Source organism: Salvia splendens, chromosome 13 (genome assembly GCF_004379255.2).
Source record: "Salvia splendens isolate huo1 chromosome 13, SspV2, whole genome shotgun sequence".
Taxonomy (NCBI): Eukaryota; Viridiplantae; Streptophyta; class Magnoliopsida; order Lamiales; family Lamiaceae; genus Salvia; species Salvia splendens.
Genome location: NC_056044.1, coordinates 20807628 through 20832544, shown reverse-complemented (window position 1 = coordinate 20832544; position 24917 = coordinate 20807628). Strand labels below are relative to the sequence as shown.

General features: G+C 37.3%; 1 protein-coding gene and 1 long non-coding RNA gene across 2 annotated transcripts; one reads left to right on the top strand and one right to left on the bottom strand.

Annotated features, from left to right (window-relative positions):
- Positions 1 to 9822: 9822 nt before the first annotated feature.
- Positions 9823 to 11454, top strand: LOC121763047. The gene is made up of 2 exons (XR_006042335.1): positions 9823 to 10834; positions 11001 to 11454. It is a non-coding gene; the product is annotated as an uncharacterized LOC121763047 (long non-coding RNA).
- A 3092-nt stretch (positions 11455 to 14546) lies between these two features.
- On the bottom strand, positions 14547 to 16819 carry LOC121763021 (chloroplast envelope quinone oxidoreductase homolog). The gene is made up of 4 exons (XM_042159068.1): positions 16670 to 16819; positions 16098 to 16239; positions 15488 to 15579; positions 14547 to 15309 (listed from the first exon to the last, which is right to left on the bottom strand). Exons 1-4 carry the CDS (start codon positions 16733 to 16735, stop codon positions 14623 to 14625), a joined length of 987 nt encoding a protein of 328 aa, XP_042015002.1. The 5' UTR covers positions 16736 to 16819; the 3' UTR covers positions 14547 to 14622.
- Between the last annotated feature and the right edge of the window lie 8098 nt (positions 16820 to 24917).

Below are 24917 nucleotides of genomic sequence, written 5' to 3'. Positions count from 1 at the left end.
ATTTTATATTATATTTAATATCATCACAACTTTACAATAAAATTAAAATTTTAAAATTTTTAATAATTGAAAAATCCACACATACACACTACACACATTGCACATATTTCACACACTACACACACTTCACACATTTCACTCACTACACACACTACACATACTTCACACATTTCACATACTACACACACTTCATACACTATACACACAGTTCACACACTACACACAGTTCACACACTACACACAGTTCACACAGTTCACACATGTCAAGACCGCACTTTCTAAGGATAGAAAACCCGGTTGATCGCGACTAGGGGAGGATTAAAGAAGCGGGGAAGAAATGGAAAAACTGTGGCACAACTGAACATGAATTGCAACTAAGGATATATATATATATAGGGATGTATTCATTTCCTTTTCCTATATTTCCTCCTTTTTCCTTCTTAATATCAGCCATTAGATTAGAGAAATGGACGGTCAAGATCAACATTGGGTAATTAATCCCGTGTTGCATTATTTGTCCTATTTTGTGCATTATGAGGGTACAATAGTAATCTAATAATGGCTGGAAACCTCTACGAATAATGCACCACATGGTCACGAGTAATGCATATAATTGCCTATATAATGCACAATATGTGAACTGCAATGCATACGAACAAGATGTGTTGTGTTATGATGTTTGACACAGGTTTCTTGTTTCCCCTAAGGGTTTAATAAGCTTAGGGGCTAGGGTATAGTACGTAGACATGTATGTAATCTTCACATGGTAACGAGTAATGAATATATTTGACTATATAATGCACAATATGTGAACTGCAATGCATACGAATAAGATGTACCATGTTATGATGTTTGACACACGTTTCTTGTTTCCCCTAAGGGTTTAATAAGCTTAGGGGCTAGGGTATAGTACGTACGCATTAATAACAAATTATAAAACGATACGAATAATTCACCAAATTGTCACGAGTAATGGATGTTATTAACTATATAATGCACAATATGTGAACTGCAATGCATACGAATAAGATGTACCATGTTATGATGTTTGACACACGTTTCTTGTTTCCCCTAAGGGTTTAATAAGCTTAGGGGCTAGGGTATAGTACGTAGACATTACTAAATGCACGTATGTAATCTTCAATCCGTTGATTAACCCATATACACAATACCTCTAATAATGCATAATATACTGAGATAATGACAATTAACAGCTACATAATGCACTACCTAAACCAAATAATGCACATACGTATATTCCAATAACAACAATTTGTTAGTAATGTCTACGTACTATACCCTAGCCCCTAAGCTTATTAAACCCTTAGGGGAAACAAGAAACGTGTGTCAAACATCATAACATGGTACATCTTATTTGTATGCATTGCAGTTCACATATTGTGCATTATATAGTTAATAACATCCATTACTCGTGACAATTTGGTGAATTATTCGTATCGTTTTATAATTTGTTATTAATGCGTACGTACTATACCCTAGCCCCTAAGCTTATTAAACCCTTAGTGGAAATAAGAAACGTGTGTCAAACATCATAACACAGCACATCTTGTTCGTATGCATTGCAGTTCACAAATTGTGCATTATATAGTCAATTATATCCATTACTCGTTACCATGTGAAGATTACATACGTGTCTACGTACTATACCCTAGTCCCTAAGCTTATTAAACCCTTAGGGGAAACAAGAAACGTGTGTCCAAACATCATAACATGGTACATCTTATTCGTATGCATTGCAGTTCACATATTGTGCATTATATAGTCAATTATATGCATTACTCGTGACCATGTGGTGCATTATTCGCAGATACCAAAATGTGGCAGTTACTTTTCCGTCAAATGTCAATAATAACCCTGTAATGCATACAACCACCTTCTATAATGCAACACGGAACCAGTTTTATAGAATCAATCTGATCCGTTGATACCTTAGATCTAACGCGTAATATTAAGAAGGAAAAATGATCTAAGATGTGAAAAGGAGAATAACGCTCCCATATATATATATATATATATATATATGTATATATATATATATATATATATATATATATAGAGGGATGTATTCATTTCTTTTTCTCATATTTCCTCATTTTTCCATCTTGATCTCAACCGTTTATTTTCTACATCCTAAGGCCGAAAATATTGAACTTAAATATTACATTTTAATCCAATTTTAATCGTGGAAGGGCAGAATAGGGAAACAATATCTTGGTGGTTATGGAAATTTCCATGAAATCCTCCCTTGAAGATCTGCCGTTTTTTGCTTTTTTTTCAAGCGTTCCAGACGCAATTTTTTCAGTCTTTCATCTTTGCAATTCTTATTTTAGTATTTGGGTCGTTGTAATTTTCGTCTCTCGGCAGCTGGAGTTTTGGTTTTTCTATCTTGTCACGACGGCGTTGTTGCAATCTATTTTTTTATCATTAATGGAAGAAGGCGTGTATTTGTTTATTGACTAATTCTTAGTTTTCAAGCGTTCCAGACGCACTCACGCCGGCGTTATTTGGGTCGTTGCAATCTATCTTGTCACGTAGGCGTGTATTTGTTTATGTATCGGAGGTATCAATACCAAGTCAGATCCGATTTGTTATCCCGATACTTATTGAGCACGTATTTCGTGTGTTGCGATATATTGTAAAAACAAATTTGGCCAGGTTTCAATTATTGTCCATTAGGGTTCTTGTTATGGCTTGTGGTTGTCCAATTGTGGGGGCTTGTTGATTTAGTATAGGGTGAGAGACAAAACCATGTAATATATAACTATGAAGATGTAATGCACTATGTCTGAAGGGTAATGCGCACCGTATGTCATATAATGCATATTAAGCTTAACATGTATTGTTTTGTGATTAATAACAACGTTTAAACTTATACGAATAATGCACCGAATGTGAACGAATAAAGGATATTATTGACTATATAATGCACCATATTTGAACGGCAATGTATACGAATAAGATGTGCCGTGTTTCGATGTTTGCCACACGTTTCTTGTTTCCCATAAGGGTTTAATAAGTCTAGGGGCTAGGGTGTAGTACGCACTCATTAATAACAACGTTTAAATTGATACGAATAATGCACCGAATGGAAACGATTAATGGATATTATTGACTATATAATGCACTATATGTGAACTGCAATGTATACGAACAAGATGTGCCGTGTTTCGATGTTTGGCACACGTTTCTTATTTCCCCTAATGGTTTAATAAGTCTAGGGGCTAGGGTATAATACGTACACATAAATAACAACGTTTAAACTGATACGAATAATGCACCGAATGGTTACGAATAATGGATATTATTGCCTATATAACGCACCATATGTGAACTGCAATGTATATGAATAATATGTATCGTGTTTCGATGATTGACACACGTTTCTTGTTTCCCCTAAGGGTTTAATAAGCCTAGGGGCTAGGGTATAGTACGTACTCATTAATAACAATGTTTAAACAGAAACGAATAATGCACCGAATGGTAACGAATAATGGTTATTGTGGACTATATAATGCACCATATGTGAACTGCAATGTATACGAATAAGATGTGTCGTGTTTCGATGTTTGGCACACGTTTCTTGTTTCCCCTTAGGGTTTAATAAGCTTAGGGGTAGGGTACAGTACGTACTCATTAATAACAACGTTTAAACCGATACGAATAATGCACCCAATGGAAACGAACTGATACGAATAATGCACCGAATGTAAACGAATAATGCATTTTATTGACTATATAATGCAGCATATTTGAACTGCAATGTATACGAATAAGATGTGTCTTGTTTCGATGTTTGCCACACATTTCTTGTTACCCCTAAGGGTTTAATAAGTCTAGGGGCTAGGGTATAGTACGTACCCATTAATAACAACGTTTAAACTGATACGAATAATGCACTATATTTTTTGTTCGTTATTGGATTCTATAACACTGAATTACTCTAATAACTGTGAGGTGAACTCATTGAAGTACTCATCAGCCCGTTGATAGTTCGTATTCCCTACAACAATCAAAATAATGACAATTTCTCGATAAATAATGTAACGTTTTAATCAAAAAATGCACATATATGATGATCACAGTGGTAGTTAAATACTTTAATCGCCTAATTACAAATGTACTTAAGAAACAATAACACACACGCATGATAATTTATATCAAACCAATTCACTCATATACACCATAATTCTAAAAATGCATAGTATATTGCACATAATGACAATTTAATAACACATAATGCACAACTTACAAAAAGTAATGCACATTTTATATTGCTGAATAATGATAATTTCTCGATGAATAATGCAAAGGTTTAATTGAAATAATGCACATGTCCATATCCCTTAGCTTCATCCACTTTTGACAAACAATGTATCACAGAACATAAATATGCAAAGTGTTGGTTAATCTCCAAATTACGAAATTAACAAAAAAAAAAACAACATATCCGTTATCCATTTTTTTATCGTGGATTCAACTGCTTCAAGCAGTTAAGTAAACAACAGATCCGTTATCCCTTATTGGTGTTTCGGCTCTCCCTTATTTCCAGACGTACTAGGGCCTATCTTGGCCAACCTAGCGCTTAATTTTTTTGCCAGAGCAACGAGAATAACGTCGTCGAGGGCATCGTCTATGTCGACTCTAAGCTGCTTCTCTGATATGGACCAAACAACATAACACGTCAGAAAATTATCACTAAATCAAAAGACAACACGATATGAGCTTCATAAGGATTAATGCATATTTCAAAACAAATAATGCTTAAGTCATAACAAATAATGCACATAAACTTGACTCATAATGCGTAAGACAAAGCACATAATGCACATTTCCTCTTTTCTGTCGGGGATTCAGCTGCTTCAAGCAGTCAATGAATTCAGAAGGCGTTCGGCGGGAGTACAGTCGATCTTGTTTTCGCCCGGTCGGTGATTTAGGCTCACCATGACTACCAGAAGTACCAGGGGGTATCTCGGCCAACCTCTGCATCAATATTTTTGCAAGCGCCACGGGAATAATGTCGTTGACAGCATCGTCTATGTTGACTATAGGTTGCTTATCTGAAATGGACCAAACAACACATCATGAACTGAGTTTAGTTAAGGGTTAATACATATATCACAACATATGATGCTTAAGTCATAACAAATAATGAATTAAACTTAACTCATAATGTTTATCAAATAATGCAAAGTCTAAGTAAAATAATGCACATAAATGCACTGCAAAGTATGCTATTATACTTTGATATAATGCACTGCATATTCAAAAGACAACATGAGATGATATAAATGGGGATAAATACGCACCGCAAGAAAAACATGATGCAGTAAGAACAATTAATGCATAAAACCTTACCCATAATGCATAAGCTAAAGCAAATAATGATCATTGTTAATTCACATTTAAACATTTTCTATCTAATCATCAAACTGAATCCTCTGTAACAATCTGAGGCAACAAACCAATACAAACAATACCCACTGTTAAAAGCAACATAATGCATACATCATGGTCCATAATGCACAGTCTGACCTTAAAAATGCATACAGAAATCTTACAATGTATAATGATCATTGTAAATGCACGTTTAATCATTTTATATTTAATCATCAAAAAGATTACTCTGTAACAGAGGCAACAAACCAATAAAATCAATGCCCAATGTTAAAAGCAACATAATGCATACATCATGATACATAATGCACTGTCTGGCCTAAAAAATGCACACAGAATTCTTACATAGTGTATTCTGCAGCACACTCACTACTCTATATACTGCACAATTTAAAACACACAATGAATCTCCAAACATATACATAATGCACTAATCAGAACAAACAATATATGTATGTACTCTTGACTCCATAACCTAAGCACTACAAACAATACCCCTAAAATGCATTCTTTACTGCAAGTCATGAAACTAGACATCTAAATAATGCTCTGCATATTCATAAAAAGTAAAAACACAAACAGATTTGTAACGAAGCAACTGACCTCAACACAATTACATAACGTGGTCCAGTTATCCCCTTTTTACAATGTATAATGAGCAACAAATAGACATGCAAGTAGCATTCCTCACAATCAACAAATACGATGTTGAAAAGCACAAGCAACGATGAAAATATACCCGCATCCTGTGATGCTTGAGAGCGCGGACGACCTCTTTTTGGCATATTGGATCTGGCATAAACCAAAAAATATAAGAGACCTGAATCGAGTCGCGGTTAACCCAACACAATGTCTACCACTGATAATCAGAGTGGAAAAGCATCCTGTGATGCTTGAGAGCGCGGACGACCGTTGATTGAAAGGATCTAACGGTTATTAGTAAGAAGAGAAAAGGATCTTAGAGTGGAAAAGGAGAATAGTGCTCCTCTATATATATATATATATATATATATATATATATATAGGATGTATTCATTTCCTTTTCCTATATTTCCTCCTTTTTCCTTCTTAATATCAGCCATTAGATTAGAGAAATGGACGGTCAAGATCAACATTGGGTAATTAATCCCGTGTTGCATTATTTGTCCTATTTTGTGCATTATGAGGGTACAATAGTGATCTAATAATGGCTGAAAACCGCTACGAATAATGCACCACATGGTCACGAGTAATGCATATAATTGCCTATATAATGCACAATATGTGAACTGCAATGCATACGAACAAGATGTGATGTGTTATGATGTTTGACACACGTTTCTTGTTTCCCTAAGGGTTTAATAAGCTTAGGGGCTAGGGTATAGTACGTAGACATGTATGTAATCTTCACATGGTAACGAGTAATGGATATAATTGACTATATAATGCACAATTTGAGAACTGCAATGCATACGAACAAGATGTGCTGTGTTATGATGTTTGACACACGTTTCTTGTTTCCCCTAAGGGTTTAATAAGCTTAGGGGCTAGGGTATAGTACGTACGCATTAATAACAAATTATAAAACGATACGAATAATTCACCAAATTGTCACGAGTAATGGATGTTATTAACTATATAATGCATAATATGTGAACTGCAATGCATACGAATAAGATGTACCATGTTATGATGTTTGACACACGTTTCTTGTTTCCCCTAAGGGTTTAATAAGCTTAGGGGCTAGGGTATAGTACGTAGACATTACTAAATGCACGTATGTAATCTTCAATCCGTTGATTAACCCATATACACAATACCTCTAATAATGCATAATATACTGACATAATGACAATTAACAGCTACATAATGCACTACCTAAACCAAATAATGCACATATGTATATTCCAATAACAACAATTTGTTAGTAATGTCTACGTACTATACCCTAGCCCCTAAGCTTATTAAACCCTTAGGGGAAACAAGAAACGTGTGTCAAACATCATAACATGGTACATCTTATTCGTATGCATTGCAGTTCACATATTGTGCATTATATAGTTAATAACATCCATTACTCGTGACAATTTGGTGAATTATTCGTATCGTTTTATAATTTGTTATTAATGCGTACGTACTATACCCTAGCCCCTAAGCTTATTAAACCTTAGGGAAAACAAGAAACGTGTGTCAAACATCATAACACAGCACATCTTGTTCGTATGCATTGCAGTTCACAAATTGTGCATTATATAGTCAATTATATCCATTACTCGTTACCATGTGAAGATTACATACGTGTCTACGTACTATACCCTAGCCCCTAAGCTTATTAAACCCTTAGGGGAAACAAGAAACGTGTGTCCAAACATCATAACATGGTACATCTTATTCGTATGCATTGCAGTTCACATATTGTGCATTATATAGTCAATTATATGCATTACTCGTGACCATGTGGTGCATTATTCGCAGATACCAAAATGTGGCAGTTACTTTTCCGTCAAATGTCAATAATAACCCTGTAATGCATACAACCACCTTCTATAATGCAACACGGAACCAGTTTTATAGAATCAATCTGATCCGTTGATGCCTTAGATATAACGCGTAATATTAAGAAGGAAAAAGGATCTAAGATGTGAAAAGGAGAATAACGCTCCCCTATATATATATATATATATATATATATATATATATATATATATATATATATATATATATATATATATATATATATATATATATATATCAGAGTGCATGATACAAGGAATGTAAACTCGACTATTACGTTGCAGCAGAAGAGTCAAGAGAAGATGACATCGTGTATGGAGACACGACGCATCCAAGTACTATTCTATCGAAGGATCTTCATTTGTCTGTGCTCAGCATCGCCCGCCGTCTTCACTGCTCAACCTGCACATTTTTAGAATATATGCAGGGCTGAGTACTTGGTGTACTCAGTGGACACGTGCCAAAATATATTTTTACTAAAAACTGATTTTGTCAAGTCACTCCTGAGTAAACTCGGGGTTTTAATTAAAAGATCAGAGAACACTAAATCATTTTCCTTTTCCTTTATTAAAAACGATCTGCCGATCTATTTTCCTGGAACATATGCCTTATCTGAACTAACTCCTGGTGAAATAAATTCACAAAACTCCTGATGAAACGAATTCACAAAACTCCTGGTGAAATGAATTCACGAAACTCCTGGTGAAACGAATTCACGAAACTCCTGGTGAACCGAAATTCACGAAAGTCCTAGCGAATCGAAATTCACGAAACTCCTGGTGAACTGAAATTCACTACACTCCTGGTGAACGAATTCACGAAACTCCTGGTGAACCGAAATTCACTAAACTCCTGGTGAAACGAAATTTACTAACTCCTAGTCTAGTAGGTACATCGGCCTCGCTAGACAAACAGATAGGCAAAGTTCAAAAAACAAAACATGGCTTGACATAACTTTCAAAACTTCCTTTCCTCATAAACATTTTCGACCAGAACTCATTTTTCTATCAGTCAAAGCCGAAAACAATATCAACAAAGGCTGACAGTTCGTAAGCACCCGTAAAGCAAAACATAATGTCACATAACTAAATAACATCACTTTCACTTGGTGTAAATAGCACTCATCATAAAATATTGTTCATAAAACTGTAATCTTATACTGTACTTTTCATATCACATTTGCACTTTTCATAAAAACTGTACTTTAAACATAAAGGCAACAATCGTATCTTCAATAAAAAGCCCACAAAATATACTTCACATAAAAACTGTAAACAAACTTTAAACTGAAATCTCACTAAAATACTTTAGTTCGAAAGCCCACAATCATATATCACAATAGAAAGCTCGTAACTAGAAAGTCCACCTAGCTTGCTTAAAACTCTTTAACTTGAATTTTCCTGACTCCACCCTTAACTCGCGGAGATAGCCTTTTGAAAGCAAAAAACGTTCTAATAAGACTCGAGAAATTCATATACTTATAGGAATGCATGCCCTAATTAATTTCTTTTAATCCTCATTCACTTCTAAGAGATGTTCGAAACTTGCATATTAATTAAATAAAAAAATTAATTAATAGCACTTCTTTCTTAAACTTGATTATTTTCGTGACTCGAGAACGTCGTCTCTCTCTTTCCTTAGCGGCTGCCTGAGGCGTCACGGGGCGATGCCGGTCGGCCCTTCGCTTCTCCAACTTTAACATTTTCCATCTTCGGAAACTAAATAAACAATTAACCGGGCTCCCAAATCAAATCCATAATTTCCAGCCCAATCATAAGCAATTTAATCTGGCCCAAAACTCCAATTCAAATTCCGTAGCCCGAACTAAATTAAATCCAGGAAGCTCACTCCTTATTTAATTTCAGCCCAACTGTACTTAAATAAAGGCCCCAATACTTTGACTACTCACTGGCCCATATTTCTTTAATTTTATGTAAAGAGGCGCACTTTATTTAATTCATTCCTCTAGCCCAATCTGCCTCTCCTTTCTCTCTTATCGGTAAGAATGAATTCTTAACTTCCCAAACTAAATTCATTTCTTTTTTTCAAATCCCTAATTCCAAGTGAGAACGGTGCCCCTCTTCTTCTCTTCTCCTCTCCGGCAAAATCGCCGTCAACTGCCCATCTCCACCGGTCATCTCTGCCGACACTCTCACTGTGTCGGCTCCCTCTCTCTCCGTCGAGCTACCCGGAAGGCGCGACGCCATTGTCCTTCTCTCTATCTTCACTCGGCGGCGCCGGCACCAGCTGCCGCTGCCTCGCGCTACTGCTCCAGCAGCGCCGCTGCTCCTGTCGGCTCTCCGGAGCCCCGTCGTAACTCGACCCTCGCCGGACATCCCCTTATGCTAAGCTACGCCCTCTATCCAGTTTGCTACTTATCATAATTATGTTCGATGTTTGGGCAGTAGCTATGTGATGTTATTACTTGGTGGTTCGGCTAGTTCACAGTGGTGCATTATTTGGTTTCGGTTCCATTTGAAAGTTATGGTATTGAACTCTAAAATTCATGTGTTCTTGATCATCTACGGTTCTAAGTTTTCAAGCTATAAGTGGGATTTCTAACGTGATGCAAAGGGTGGTGTTGTGGAGTTCACCTTAGCTTGGGTGATACTTTGGGGCTGCTCTCTTGCTGCCACTGCTCCCCTCTCCACTTCTTGCTGACTTTCGAAACTTAGAGGGTGTTGGAGTGTGGTGGGAGAAGAAGGGTGATGGTCCTTTATATAGCCACTAACCTTGGCTTCTTGTGGCAGCCCCTTGGGGTTCACACCTTCTATTTTGAGCTAGAGCTTCTCCTTACTTTTGTGCTTACTCACAAGGCTCCTCATGCCAAACTAGTGAAGATTTTTGGGGATGGTGCATTTGGCTGATACTACATGTTGTTTGGTTCCTAAAGTGAGGATATGAATCACCATTTTGAGCCTACAAAGTGAGCTCATCATCCTATGCCACTTTGTTCCTATTTGGATTTGGAAGATACATTTTAGAGGCATTTCTTCAAGGATTATTTGATTCCTTCCACTTGTTTGCAAACACTTTTTCTTGGACTTGGCTAGAATCATTTCTAACCTACTTTTGGAAATCCTTCTTTGCAGGTAATGGTTGTCACTTGGAGTTTTGTGGCTACTTCAAAAATCGAGAAAGCTTGGGGAAGGAGAATAGAAGATTTGTGTTGTAGCTTTCTTGACCAAAATCCTAATTTAGCTACTATCCATGCCCTAGATCTTTGGGGCAATTAAAGTGGAAGTGTTCTATTCCATAATTTAGCACTCATGATGTAAGCAAAATATGTATATGCATAGTAGGCGTACCCTTCTATGCATTCCCAAGTGTAGACTATTTGTGTCCAAATGTTGACTATGCTTTACTTGAGCTCTTATAGAGTAGCTCTATTTCGTAATCTTGTAAATGAGGACCCCACTTTTGTTTTCTTTACTCCTTTTAGCTCTGTAGTAAAAATTCTTGTGTAAGGTAGACATATTTTCTCTACTTGTTCTAAGATCCATGTATTCTTTTCCATGAAAGGTAGTTTTCCTACATTGTAAAGTATACCTCCAACTTTTCTTCTTTTGGATAAATTCCAATAACCACTTGTCCACTTCTCATGTATATATATGACTTGTATGCTTGTAGCACATGTGTAGTACTCTGTTTGATTACTTGAAATTTCTATTTTCCAAGCTCATAAATTTGAAATCCCTTGAACTTTTATTCCATGAGGCAAAACAACCAAACAAACCTTAACTCCTTCACTTAAGATTAAATCCAATCGTCTCTTCGTTCAATATTTTTTTTTATTGCCCCAAAATAGGTGGACGAAAACTCGGGTTGTTACAACACACTACATACACTACACACACTACACACATTACACACAGTTCACACACTACACACACTTCACACACTACACACATTTCACACACTTCACAACACACACTCTTCACACACTTCACACACTACATTTCATACACTACACACTACACACACTTCACACATTTCACATACTACACACACTACACACACTTCACACACTACACACAGTTCACACACTACACACACTACACACAATTCACACACTTCACACACTACACGCACTTCACACACTATACACACAAAATACAAACATTGCACACAAAATAAACACACTACATACACTATTAACAAAATATACACATTGTACACACATTACTCACACTTACAAATTTTACACGAAATACACACTTCACACTAACTAAAATTTCAAATTTAGTTCAGTTTTTCGGTTTGATTCAGATTAAACTTTTGAAAATTTTCAGTTTTTCTATTTGGTTCGTTGATTTGGATCGAAAAAAAATCTAAAAGCTTAAAAAAAAATCAAAAATAGGATGCTTAAAATGTGTGAAATCTGAGTAGTGTTTGTAGTGTGTGAATTGTGTAGTGTGTAAAATATGTAGTTTGTTAAATGTGTTGTGCATGAAATGTGTGTAGTGTGTGAAATGTGTATAGTGTTTGTAATATGTGTAGTGTGTGTAGTGTGTGAAATGTGTAGTGTATGTAGTGTGTGAACTGTGTGTAGTGTGTGTAGTTTGTGAAGTGTGTGAAATGTGTGAACTGTGTGTAGTGTGTGTAGTGTGTGAAGTGTGTGGTGTGTAAAGCGTGTGTAGTGTGTGGAATGTGTGTAGTGTGTATAGTATGTAAAGTGTGTGAAATGTGTGAACTGTGTGTAGTGTGTGAAGTGTGTGGTGTGTAAAGCGTGTGTAGTGTGTGGAATGTGTGTAGTGTGTGTAGTATGTAAAGTGTGTTTTGTGGATATAATTATTCATATACAATTCCAAACCCTCAATTCTATGGTATCGAACGCAACCTTAAATTTTTTTTTTTGGTAAAATCAACATATTAATTATTCATATTTCATTCCATTCCAATTTCTATATTAATTTGTAGTTATCAAATATAGGAATGAAATCAATCAAGGAATAACAATTCCATTCCTTTTGCATTCCTTGTGCTTACCAAACACAAGAATGGAATGGAATCCCATTCCATTCCCCCCTTCATTCTATTGCCATCTCCATTCCATTCCCTCCTCATTCTGTTCCATTATATCAAGAAGCCCCTTAATCAACACAACTATAATAAACACCTTTTTTATCAAGAACTATAACAAACACTTAAAAATCCAAGATGTGGATGTCAGAAATTACCCCCCACCCCACCAAAAAACAAAGAACCATTACAAGTTTACAACAATATATGGAAAGGATTTATGAAGATTAGATGAGATTTAAAGCCCATGGGGCTTGGATTGGAAGTGGGTGGAAGAAATAAATAAGAATGGGCTGTCAATGTGAGAAATTGAATTAAATAAAGTCGCAGCCCATGAAAAACAATCAACAGTCTAGCTGGTATCCCAAGAAGAGAGAGGGAAATGGCCCATTGTCTGTATTCAATACAGTAGTGGCCCACTGGTTTTGCATTTCAATTTCTTGCACAATTTGGGTGTCCAAAGTACTTAACCTCCTAACCCAAAATACTCATAATTCTGGGGTTAATGAAGACGACTCTAAATTAAGTTTATATTTTTATTTTTACTCTATATAGACTGAATTCTACTTAATTTTATTGGCATCGCCGTTAATGGAATCGAATTAAGCATAACATGTTTTTAGATTTTCATGCAATTTGAGATTGGATGTTTTCCAATCTTCAATGTTTGGTTGTAAAAATGGGCCTTTGACAGTGGGCTTTGTGTTGTTTTGTTGAAATCAAAATTGGTGTATAAGATAATTGAGAAATTCCAATTATAACCTTGGGGTATACGCACACAATGGGATAGGATCCGTACAATCCAGAAACTTGAATTGTGTCGAGGATAGATTTGACGACGCCTCCCATTTTGGCTTTATCCATGGTTGAGCACCTCTACTTGACCAAGATGATTGAGAAGCTCCAGAAAAAATTAAAAGTTAAAATTTATTTCTTCCGTCCATCAAAGATGACTCATTTTTTTGTTAGTCTCAACCAAAATAACTCATTATTTAAAATAGAAACACATTTATTTCTACCGTAGTCATTCTCTTTTACTTTGTTCTCTCCACCTATAACACAAAATAAAACTATATAAAATCTTGTGTCGCTCAAGGAAGTGGTTATCTTCCTTGGGATGGAGAAGTATATTTAAATTTAGTTTAATGTAATAATTAATTTTGAAGTAATATGAATTAGTTTTCTTTTTTTTCCAAATGATTATTGTGAAATAAGTTGTGGTTGATTTTCAGGTTGATATTGGGGCTAGGGGCTAGCTTGTTGTAGGTAATGAGCTTGAAACTAAAAATGCTGACGTGATAAGGGAAAAGTGGAGTGGGACTGATTTTTGGGGTCTTATTGTAGATGTCTTGATAGAATGTTAATTTAATACTCCCTCCGTCCCGGACTACTTGCACTTATTTTCTTTCTGAGCGTCCCAAGTTATTTGCACTCTTTCTATTTTTAGTAAAAATTATCACCTACAGCCGCAATTGTTGACTTTGCTATACACTCAATCCTTAATCTCCGTGCCGAAAAGGAAATGTGCGAGTAGTCCGGAACGGAGGGAGTAATTTAGTTGAATAATGAGTTCTACTTATCTAAAATATAATGCAAGTAAATGAAATATCCTGAAATGACGAAATAAGACATTTTTCAAACAAGAGATTGTTTTCTTATCACCATTGTCACAACACTGAGGATCACCTCTATCTACGGCTCGACGATGATCTTTCCGGTAGCGTGTCCGTCGATGCACTTTGCCCAGGCAGCTCTGGCGTCGCTCAATGGGTGCTTGCAGTCGATCACCACCTTCAGCTTCCCCTGCTTCACCAACTCCGCGAGGAACACCAGGTTCTCCGCCTTGACGGAGCTGAAGAATGGCACCAGTTTTTTCTTTGACAACGTGAGCTTCTTCACGGCGAAGGTCCACATGGTGCTCGCTCCAGGCGAGAGCTCGATCACCTTCCCAGTCGGGCTCAGGTTCGGCTCGAACACCGACCACGGGATGGGCGGTGCGCATTGGATCACCGCGTCGTACTTCTTGCCCGACGGGCTCTTGAGGGCTGCACCCTCTGGGGTCTTGTAGTCGAGCACCTCGTCCGCCCCGAGGCTCCTCACAAGGTCGAGGTTGCGGGCTCCACACGTGGCGGTGACGTGCGTGTTCCCCAGTTTCGCCAGCTGGACGGCCAAGTGGCCAACGCCACCGGAGGCTGCAGTGACGAGGATGTTCTTCCGGGGGCCACTGCAGTCGAACTTGAGCCCTGCCGATGTGAGGGCCCCGTGAGCAGTCAAGCCGGCGGCAGGGAGGCATGCTCCTTCAGCAGCTGATACTTCAGCAGGCTTAAGAACTGTTACATCTGCCTTAGCCACACAATATTCTGCTAAACCACCTCCTGTCTGTTTTATCAAGATTCACAACCACAATCAAAGAAAATCCTTAGAAGAATATGCAAGATAGAACAACAATCACCTCCATAAATCTGCAAATTCTAGAGAGATGTATATCCAAATAAAATTCGATCCCCGACTAGAAGGCCGAAGATCAAATGTAAGAGAAACAACTCAAAACACTTACACCGACATCTAAGCCAGCAATGACTTTATCTCCAGGTTTGAAGTTTTCTACTCCGGGGCCGACCTCCACAACTCCTCCAGCTACTTCAATAGCTGTTTCGAGAAAAAAAAATGAAGAAAATATTAGGAACAGAAATTATAAACTATTAAGTTGCAGGAAGTAGTAACAAACAACATACACAATGCAAGGTTGAGTGAATGGCCCAAAGCAAAGATTCTAACAGATTTTCCAGAGTCATGCCATGCCCCCTCAAATAAGATTAATTACAACAAGCTTGAACTAACGAATAATTTCAATAAACAAACAGGTGTAGTATATTCGACAAATCAACAAGTTAACTTTTAACAAATACGTGTGCACGAACTCGATATCTCCTTAACCAGGGTGTTAACTAATACTCTCCTGGATCCATATTAACCTTTGTCAGAACTACAATCCAGCACACACAGAGCAAATCTCCCTTTGATCAACTCATTATGCTTTCTAAAGAATTTGGAAAATCAAGCAATGGCAATGCAAACAATCAAGGGATCTTCCAGTCAAAAAGATAAGATTTGATGATGCAGAGCATATTGTAGTATACTTTGCCATTCTATTCCGAAAGTCTTACCAGGAATATAAGGAAACTTCTTAGGCATGAAGGGACGAAGCGCGCCTTTCTGAAGTTTCCAATCAATAGGATTTAAGGTTGTGGCTTCCACTTTCACCACGACTTCACCCTTACTCGCCCTACCAACTGGAACTTCTACTTCCTGCAATACCACTATCAATCAACCTCAACTACAAAATTTACTTTCTAAACTATTAAATATCTGTTTATGGAGATCATATACAATTCTGATTCCACTGGTCCAAAATTGTTCCTTAATAATACTACAAAAATAAAATTTGATCTGCTAGATCCGTCCGTGCTCCTACACAAAAAAACTAGTACCTCCAAAATATATCCCCAATTTCGAGCCTTAATAAGTGGAGTATATTCTAGATCATCCGACCTTGGAGGTGTTGGAGAGAGGCAACATCTCGATCATCAAATTTGTTAGTTTATCCATTTATTTTTATATCCAAACAAGTGAACAAAAATGAAAACTCAAATCTAATCACGGCAGCGAAAATTGAGCTTAATTAAATCATAGAAACGATAGATATTAAAAAAAAGAGAGGCAATCGGATGGAGTTAACCTTCAAAACAGCAGTTCCGCCGCCGTAACTGAAGTACTGGACCGCGCGCATGAGCTTTCCTGCCATACTTAGTTATTTTACACACCCACTTAAATGCCTAAATTGGTGAAGAAAATTTTCTCTTGTGAGATATATGTAGGCAGTATGATTACGAGACCACGTGTTTGTTTTATAGTATGATTCATCCTTACTTTTATTTTTCTTTTGATTTATTTTATTTTATTTTATTTTATTTATATTATAATTAAATGATGACAATATATCATAAATTCATAATCAATAAGATTAAACATCACTCACCCTTAAATATTAAATGAAAGTCTAGTTGACGATATGATTAGACTTGAAAAGCAAATTAACAAATACTATAAGAAACATTTAATCTATAATATTTCATAAATAGGTCAGATAAAATTTAGTACATTTAAGAAAGACGTTGAATAAGAGTTGATCAGCAAATATTTTGAAGTAAAAAATGATATTCATCACAAGTAATAACGGCTATATTAGTTGATTACATTACATTAATTATATAAATATAAAGATATTATTGAAATTAAATAAAGTTGTATATGTATGGAGTATATTGTATGTATACAAACTCTATATGAATGGCGTGGCTGTAAACTATTTAAGATTAAAATATATACTAGTGGTACGATTTATTTATGGCCGCCATATTTTACTATTGAAAAGAAGTGTCGAAGAACTTGGAATGAGAATAATTAAATTTGATTAATGTGTATAGAAGATAATATATAAAACAACTTAATCAAAGTACTGATATTTGAACTTGTAATGGGAATTGTAGAATTTGGTTGAAGTATCTAGAAGATAATATATAGAAATATAACTTAAACTAACTGATATATTGTATAGGAATCGGAATGGTTCTTTGAGAATTTTATTAAGATTAGAATTCTGAAAATTGAAAATTATATAGTAATTCTGTGACCATATTCGTTGATATTATAAAATATTATAAGTTTCTTATATTGAATTAGGAAGACATAATAAACTGATATTGAGTGAAGATTATAATGTTAATTAATATTAATGTATTTGTGAAGTGAGGTGGTTTTGTATTCTAACTTCAAACATAGTTTTAAAATGAATCATCTTCATCATATATAGAATAAGAGCTAGTAATTGCCGATAAGCTCATATTGGTGACGTTATTGTTGTTGTAATCAAATAAGCAGTACCAAATATGCCCTTAGAAAAATCAGAAATAGTCAGAGTTGTAATTGTTCGTACCTGTAGTAATTGTTCATACGATAATAATGCTATAGTTGTGATTAATCAAGAAGGAAATCCAAACGGGACTCTGAATTTTGGGGGCAATCCCCCGTGAATTGAGAGTAGAGATATAATCATTTAGTAACTAATTCTTATTGCAAAACAAATAACTATTTAATTTTAGGGTTATTTGCCTGTAAATACACAAACTTTCAATATTTTCTGGTTTTTCCACTAACTTTATTTTTAAATCTAAATGCATGAACTTTCAATTTTTCTGCTTCTTCCCCAAAAAATAATTTTTCTTTAAATTGAAGCTGACGTGTACGTCGGAAGTGCCAACATGGCAAAAAGCGGCAAGTATTGAAGCTGAAAAATACATGAACTTCTGAGATTTTATAGAATATCCCTTGAACATTGAGAATTTTTAGATTTTTCCCCAAACATTCGAATTTTTCTGATTTTTTCCCAACAATAGTGTTGGAAAGAAATCACACAATCAATGTGATTGATTCCAAATTGATTACATTCCTTAACTAGAATAGAATCACCAATGATCTAGTTACCATATGTAGCATTTGTATATTCTATAAACATGTAACCCTAGCACATATTGAATCAATCAATGAGAATTACCTCCTTTTGATTCCCTTAAACGTTTCTTCATGGCATCAAGAGCAGGATGATCCTTTGGCTCAGAAAAAAATTCATCATAGCCGTGTAATACCCTTCTCGGCCTTTACCTAAAACCAAAACCCAAATCTCATCGAAAATGTCAGACACAGACGAGGAAAAACCAACAATCGAATCCTCAAAATTGAGGACAAGCAAGAGCGTCACAGTGGCGTTCAAATTAAACGGGAAGAACTACCCGTTGTGGTCGCGATTGATGAAGGTCGCGATAGGAAGCAGGAAGGGATATTCGCATATCCAAGACACACCCCCCGAACCAGGCAGTAAAGGATACCGAGAATGGGAGGAGACTGATCTCGTAGTCTTTTCGTGGATAATAGACAATATCGAGCACGATATTCTCTCCGACTTCGCTCACCATCAAACGTCCAAGGCATTGTGGGACAACCTTGCGATCACTTTCGAAGGAAAAGCCGATCCATACCTGATTTATGACCTGGAAGACAAAATAATGTACATGAAACAGGGAAGTCTCGACCTTGAAACATATTACCGTCGTCTCCACAGATTGTGGGTGAATATCGATCAAACTCAGAAGCAACCGGTCACGTGTTGTGACAAGGGAGTCGGGCAGTACCGACAGCACGCGAGTGACAAGCGGCTTATCAAGTTTCTCACAGGTCTGAACCAGGAGTACGACCACATCCGACGGGAAATCCTTAAAGAACAGCCATACCCCTCAGTCGAAGAAGCCTACGGATGGGTGAAGAAGGAGGCGGCTCGACAGAAGATCATGCCATCGGCATCCTCTCCACCCACCGGAGACTCCTCTGGCGTAGGAAGCGCCAATGCATCATCGGGGGAGATAGGCTACGGATTTGGAGCACAGAGGGACCGACCGAACCATCGGGGAAGCCAACAACCCCCGCCACCAGCCAGAAACACATACCAGACCGTCGGAACCGGAGGGAGAACGGACAAAAGCAAGTTGTGGTGCTCCCACTGCGGGAAGAACAAGCATACAAGGGAGATGTGTTTCCTCCGAGTAGGGTTCCCGGAATGGTGGGACGAGAAACAAAAGGCACGAGCGCAGGGAAAGCTCGCCGCGGTCGGAATTGCGGAGAACAATCCGCGACAGAACCCATCGAACCAGAACAGAGACGGGGCAATTGGAGGAGGGAATCACACCAACTACCCTTCCCAGCCGGAAATCAACGGTGGTAGTGGTGGCGGCGGCGGAGGGGGCATCCGAATCGGGAATTTCGTGGAGCGGACTGGAGCGACGACGGAGGGTCAACCATGGAACAGCGGCGCCATTACAGGAGGTAAAGGGTTTGGTCGATTTCGATCAAACCCTAACAAACCCTTCACCTTGCATTTTAACCCTCTAACTTTCCCGAAATATCATAAAATACCCCATGCTATTAAAAAAGGAACCCCAGACTCCTCATATTTTAAAATGCCGCCCATACCTGTTAGAAATTGCAGTTTGACCCCAAAAGTTGACCCAATTGATACTAAAAACCGTTTTGCACCTCTGATAAATATTTGCGCTGCATTAAACGTGCAAAATAGTGATAGAATTGATAAAAGGGGGTGGATTTTTTATTGTGGAGCCACAGATACCATGACTCCCGAACGGACAGATTTTAGTGATTTTAGTGAAGTCACCAAAACCTATATTAGAACTGCAAATGGGGAATTAATTAAAGTAGCAGGGGCGGGAACCATAGAAATTTCTCCAACCCTTCGATTATCAAACTGTTTATTTGTACCAAGCCTGTCTCAAAGATTGATGTCAGTTAGCCATGTCACACGAGAACTAAATTGTACTCTCCTGATGCACCCAAATTGTTGTGTTCTACAGGATATTCGGACGAGGAAGATCGTTGGGCGTGGCACTGAGAACCAAGGACTCTACTACGTGGATGGGGTAGACATGCGTTTTGGCCAAGAGCCACAGACAATCTTTAAAATTCCTAAAGATTTTTCTTGTGAGACATGCGTTTTGGCCAAGAGCCACGACAATCTTTTAAACCTTCCAATACCCGTGTGAAATTTATGTTTGAACTTGTGCATGCTGATGTGTGGGGTCCTGCGCCCGTTATTGGGGGAAAGGGATTTAGATATTTTGTTACTTTCATTGATGACTGCACTAGGATGACTTGGGTTTATTTTTTGAAACACAAATCTGAAGTTGCCGATAAATTTGCCCTTTTCTTCCAAATGATTCAAACCCAGTTCCACACCACCATAAAAGTCCTTCGGTCAGATAATGGGAGGGAATTTGTCAATAGTGATATGTCAGAATTTTTTAAGAAAAATGGTCTAATTCACCAAACCTCGTGTGCCTATACACCCGAACAAAATGGGGTCGCTGAGAGAAAGAATAGAACAATCCTAGAAGTAACCCGGGCCATTATGATTGGCTCCAAGATCCCAACCTTTCTTTAGCCAGAAGCCGTGGCAACCTCCATCTATCTCATAAACAGATTGCCCACAAAAATCCTCAACAAAAGAACACCCCTTGATATCCTCTCCCAACAAGCCAAAATACCCGAATCTCATAGCATGTTACCTAAAGTGTTCGGATGTACAGACTATGTCCATATTCCCAAGCATGAAAGAACAAAATTTTCTCCGTGTGCTACTAAATGTATTTTTGTGGGATATGGGATAAACCAGAAAGGTTACCGATGCTTTGACCCAAGCACCAAAAAGATTATCACCACTATAAACTGTACCTTCTCGGAAAATGAGTTATTCTACCCTCACCACCTTGGCAGCCAGGGGGAGCAAAATCCTGAAACTAATCATGGGGACTGCCTAAGTTGGTTTGTGTCACCTCCAAGTCCTTCAATTGCGGAACCACCAGAGACTATAGCGGTCGCTGCCGTCGAGCACGCCTCTTCACCAGGGTCTCCTCAACCACCTCAAGATCAACCTCAACCGATATCCCAGGTATCTCCTATACCAATGTCTGAAGGAAAAACTGTAGTTGATACTAACACCGCAGAAGAAGAAGAGGAGGAGGAAGAAGATAATACTATTGATAGTGACACTGGGAAGTATGTCCTTCCCAATCGGAGTACTCGTGGCATACCTCCAAAACGATACTCTCCCGAGAAGATCGGTACAAAAAGCAGATATGGAGTTGCAAATTTTGTTCAAGGAAATTTGAGTAAGATGGCACGTGCATTTGAAGCGGCGCTATATGAGGAAGAGGAAATTCCCCAAACTGCCGAAGAGGCAATGAGACACAGGCACTGGAGAGAGGCCATGTTTACAGAGATGAAGGCATTGATGAAAAACAACACATGGGTGAAAGGAAAACTGCCAGAAGGAGTCAAGGCCGTAGGGTGCAGATGGGTGTTCACTATCAAGCGAAGACCAGATGGTTCAGTCGAGAGGTATAAGGCACGACTGGTAGCAAAGGGATACACTCAAACATACGGAGTTGATTACGCCGAGACTTTCTCCCCAGTAGCAAAGATCAACACAGTCAGGGTACTATTCTCAATCGCGGCAAACAGAGACTGGCCACTCCACCAGTTCGACGTGACGAACGCTTTTCTACATGGTGAACTGCCTAAACCAATCTTCATGATTCCTCCCCCAGGATTCGGAAATGAATTTCAGCCTGGAGAAGTGTGCAAGCTCCAGAAGACGTTGTATGGACTCAAGCAATCTCCAAGGGCTTGGTTTAGTCGATTCACCGAGGTGATGAAGAAATATGACTACAAGCAGACCAACTCAGATCACACATTATTCATCAAGAAGAAGAATGGGAAAATCACGTGTCTCATCGTATATGTTGACGACATGATCATCACAGGAGACGATGAAGAGGAGATCGGTGAATTGAGGAAGAACTTGTTCAAAGAATTTGAGATGAAGGATTTAGGTCCTCTTAAGTATTTTTTGGGGATTGAAGTTCTGAGGTCAAAAAGGGGGATCTTCATTAATCAGAGAAAGTATATCCTCGATCTTTTAGCAGAAATAGGAATGGTAGACTGTAGACCGGCAGACACTCCAATGGTACAGAATCACGGACTACAGATAGTGGAAGGAGCAAAGCTCACAGACAGGGGGAGATATCAGAGGCTGGTAGGGAAGCTTATTTACCTGTCTCACACTAGACCTGACATAGCATATGCTGTGGGAGTAGTAAGCCAGTTCATGTACTCACCACAAGAAGATCATTGGGAGACAGCTATCCGAATTGTGCGATACTTGAAGGGTACTGCGGAGCATGGAGTATTATTCGAGAAACATGGGCACTTGGAAATCAACGGCTTCACTGATGCAGATTGGGCAGGAAACCCAAATGACAGAAAATCCACGGCAGGGTACTTTACGTTGGTAGGAGGAAATCTGGTCACTTGGAGGAGCAAGAAGCAAAAAGTGGTCGCACTCTCAAGTGCAGAAGCTGAATTCCGTGGAATCAAAAGTGGCCTCACTGAGATACTGTGGCTAAGGAAACTCATGATAGAACTTGACCTATATGTACCAAGACCGTGTAGACTGTTCTGCGACAACAAGGCTGCGATTAGCATCTCCAAAAATCCAGTTCAGCACGATAGAACTAAACATGTGGAAGTAGATAGACACTTCATCAAAGAGAAGATTGAAGCCCAGATTGTTGAATTTCCATATGTGAAGTCGGAAGATCAGTTGGCCGACATTCTGACCAATGCAGTAAGTTCCAGATCATTCAAGGAAGTATTAAGCAAGTTGAGTATCGGAAACCCCGTTACTTAACTTGAGGGGGAGTGTTGGAAAGAAATCACACAATCAATGTGATTGATTCCAAATTGATTACATTCCTTAACTAGAATAGAATCACCAATGATCTAGTTACCATATGTAGCATTTGTATATTCTATAAACATGTAACCCTAGCACATATTGAATCAATCAATGAGAATTACCTCCTTTTGATTCCCTTAAACGTTTCTTCAAATAGATTTTTTTTCTAAATAATTTAATGTCCAGCACTTTAAAAATTTAGACATATGGAGAGTATTTTTTATAATATTTCATTAACATTTTTAAAATTACACCATTTAAAAATAATCAAATAAACATAATCACTTAAATCGTGAATATAAAGTATTAGTATATAAAAATGAAAACCGTCATCATTCTAACCACATACAATTTGAAAAATAAAAATCGCAAATATCTTAAATCACAACATTTTTTAAAATTTGTTAAATGTTTCAAGACACTCGACGGTATATTAAAAATTCTCATTGTTCATGTATTTAAATTAGAAAATGAAAGTTTAAAGAAAAAATCATAAAATGTTGAAAGTTCGTGTATTTACATGCTAATAACATGTTATATTGATTTGCCACCTTTCGCCACGTAGATGGTACTATGCTTAGTGTACACATAAGCTTTAATTTGGCCAGAATTTGTTGTAGAGGAAAAATCAGAAAAATTCAAAATTCATATTTTTACATTCAAAAATAAAAGTTTAGGGAAAGAACTATAAAATGTTGGAAGTTCGTGTATTTGTAGGCAAATAACCCTTAATTTTAAATTATAAAAATCGGAAATTATAAAAACTATATTTTGACTGGTTTGGTAAGAGCATCCGCATCGGTGCTTGTGGGAAAGGACGGCGTCCGGGCCGTCGGTACGGCACGCCCCTGTCCGCCGTTGTGCTCTTGCCGACGGCAAGGCTCTGCTCGATGCATCAAGCACCTCCGTGCCGCTGAGCAGGGCGACGTGGCGCGTTTCTATTGGTCGTTGGTATTTTCTTTTTTCTTTTTTTTTAAATAGAAAATAATACCAAAAATTTAAAAAAATCAGATTGCAAAAAATATAGCCGTTTTATTACTGTTTTTTTGAAATTTTTTTGAATTTTTTGAAAAAACTTTTATCCCAAAATCATCTATATATACACACATTCATCATCCATTTGGGCGAAATTCGACCACGAGTAGTGAGTTTTTTTAATTTTATGAATTTAATTATGTAATTTTTAATTTTTAGGATTTAAATTATGTAATTTTTAATTTTTAGGACTTTAATTATGAAATTTTTAATTTTTAGGATTTTAATTATGTAATTTTTAATTTTTTAGTAATTAGTAATAGTATTTTGGGTTTAATGCATTTTAATATTGTGGAAATGTTTTTATTTAAATTGAATAATAGAATGGTGGGATCCTTGAGCATGTCCTTGCGGAAGAGCGTGGATGTGGGTATTGTGCTCTTACCAAAGAGGAGGGAGTAAAAAATGAATAAAAGTGAATCCGGACCCACATTCATTTCTTCAAACACATTCTATTATAAAACCAATATACACATATTCCACTAACTTTTCCAATCTTCTATTCTTTATTTTCTTAAAACTCGCGTCAACA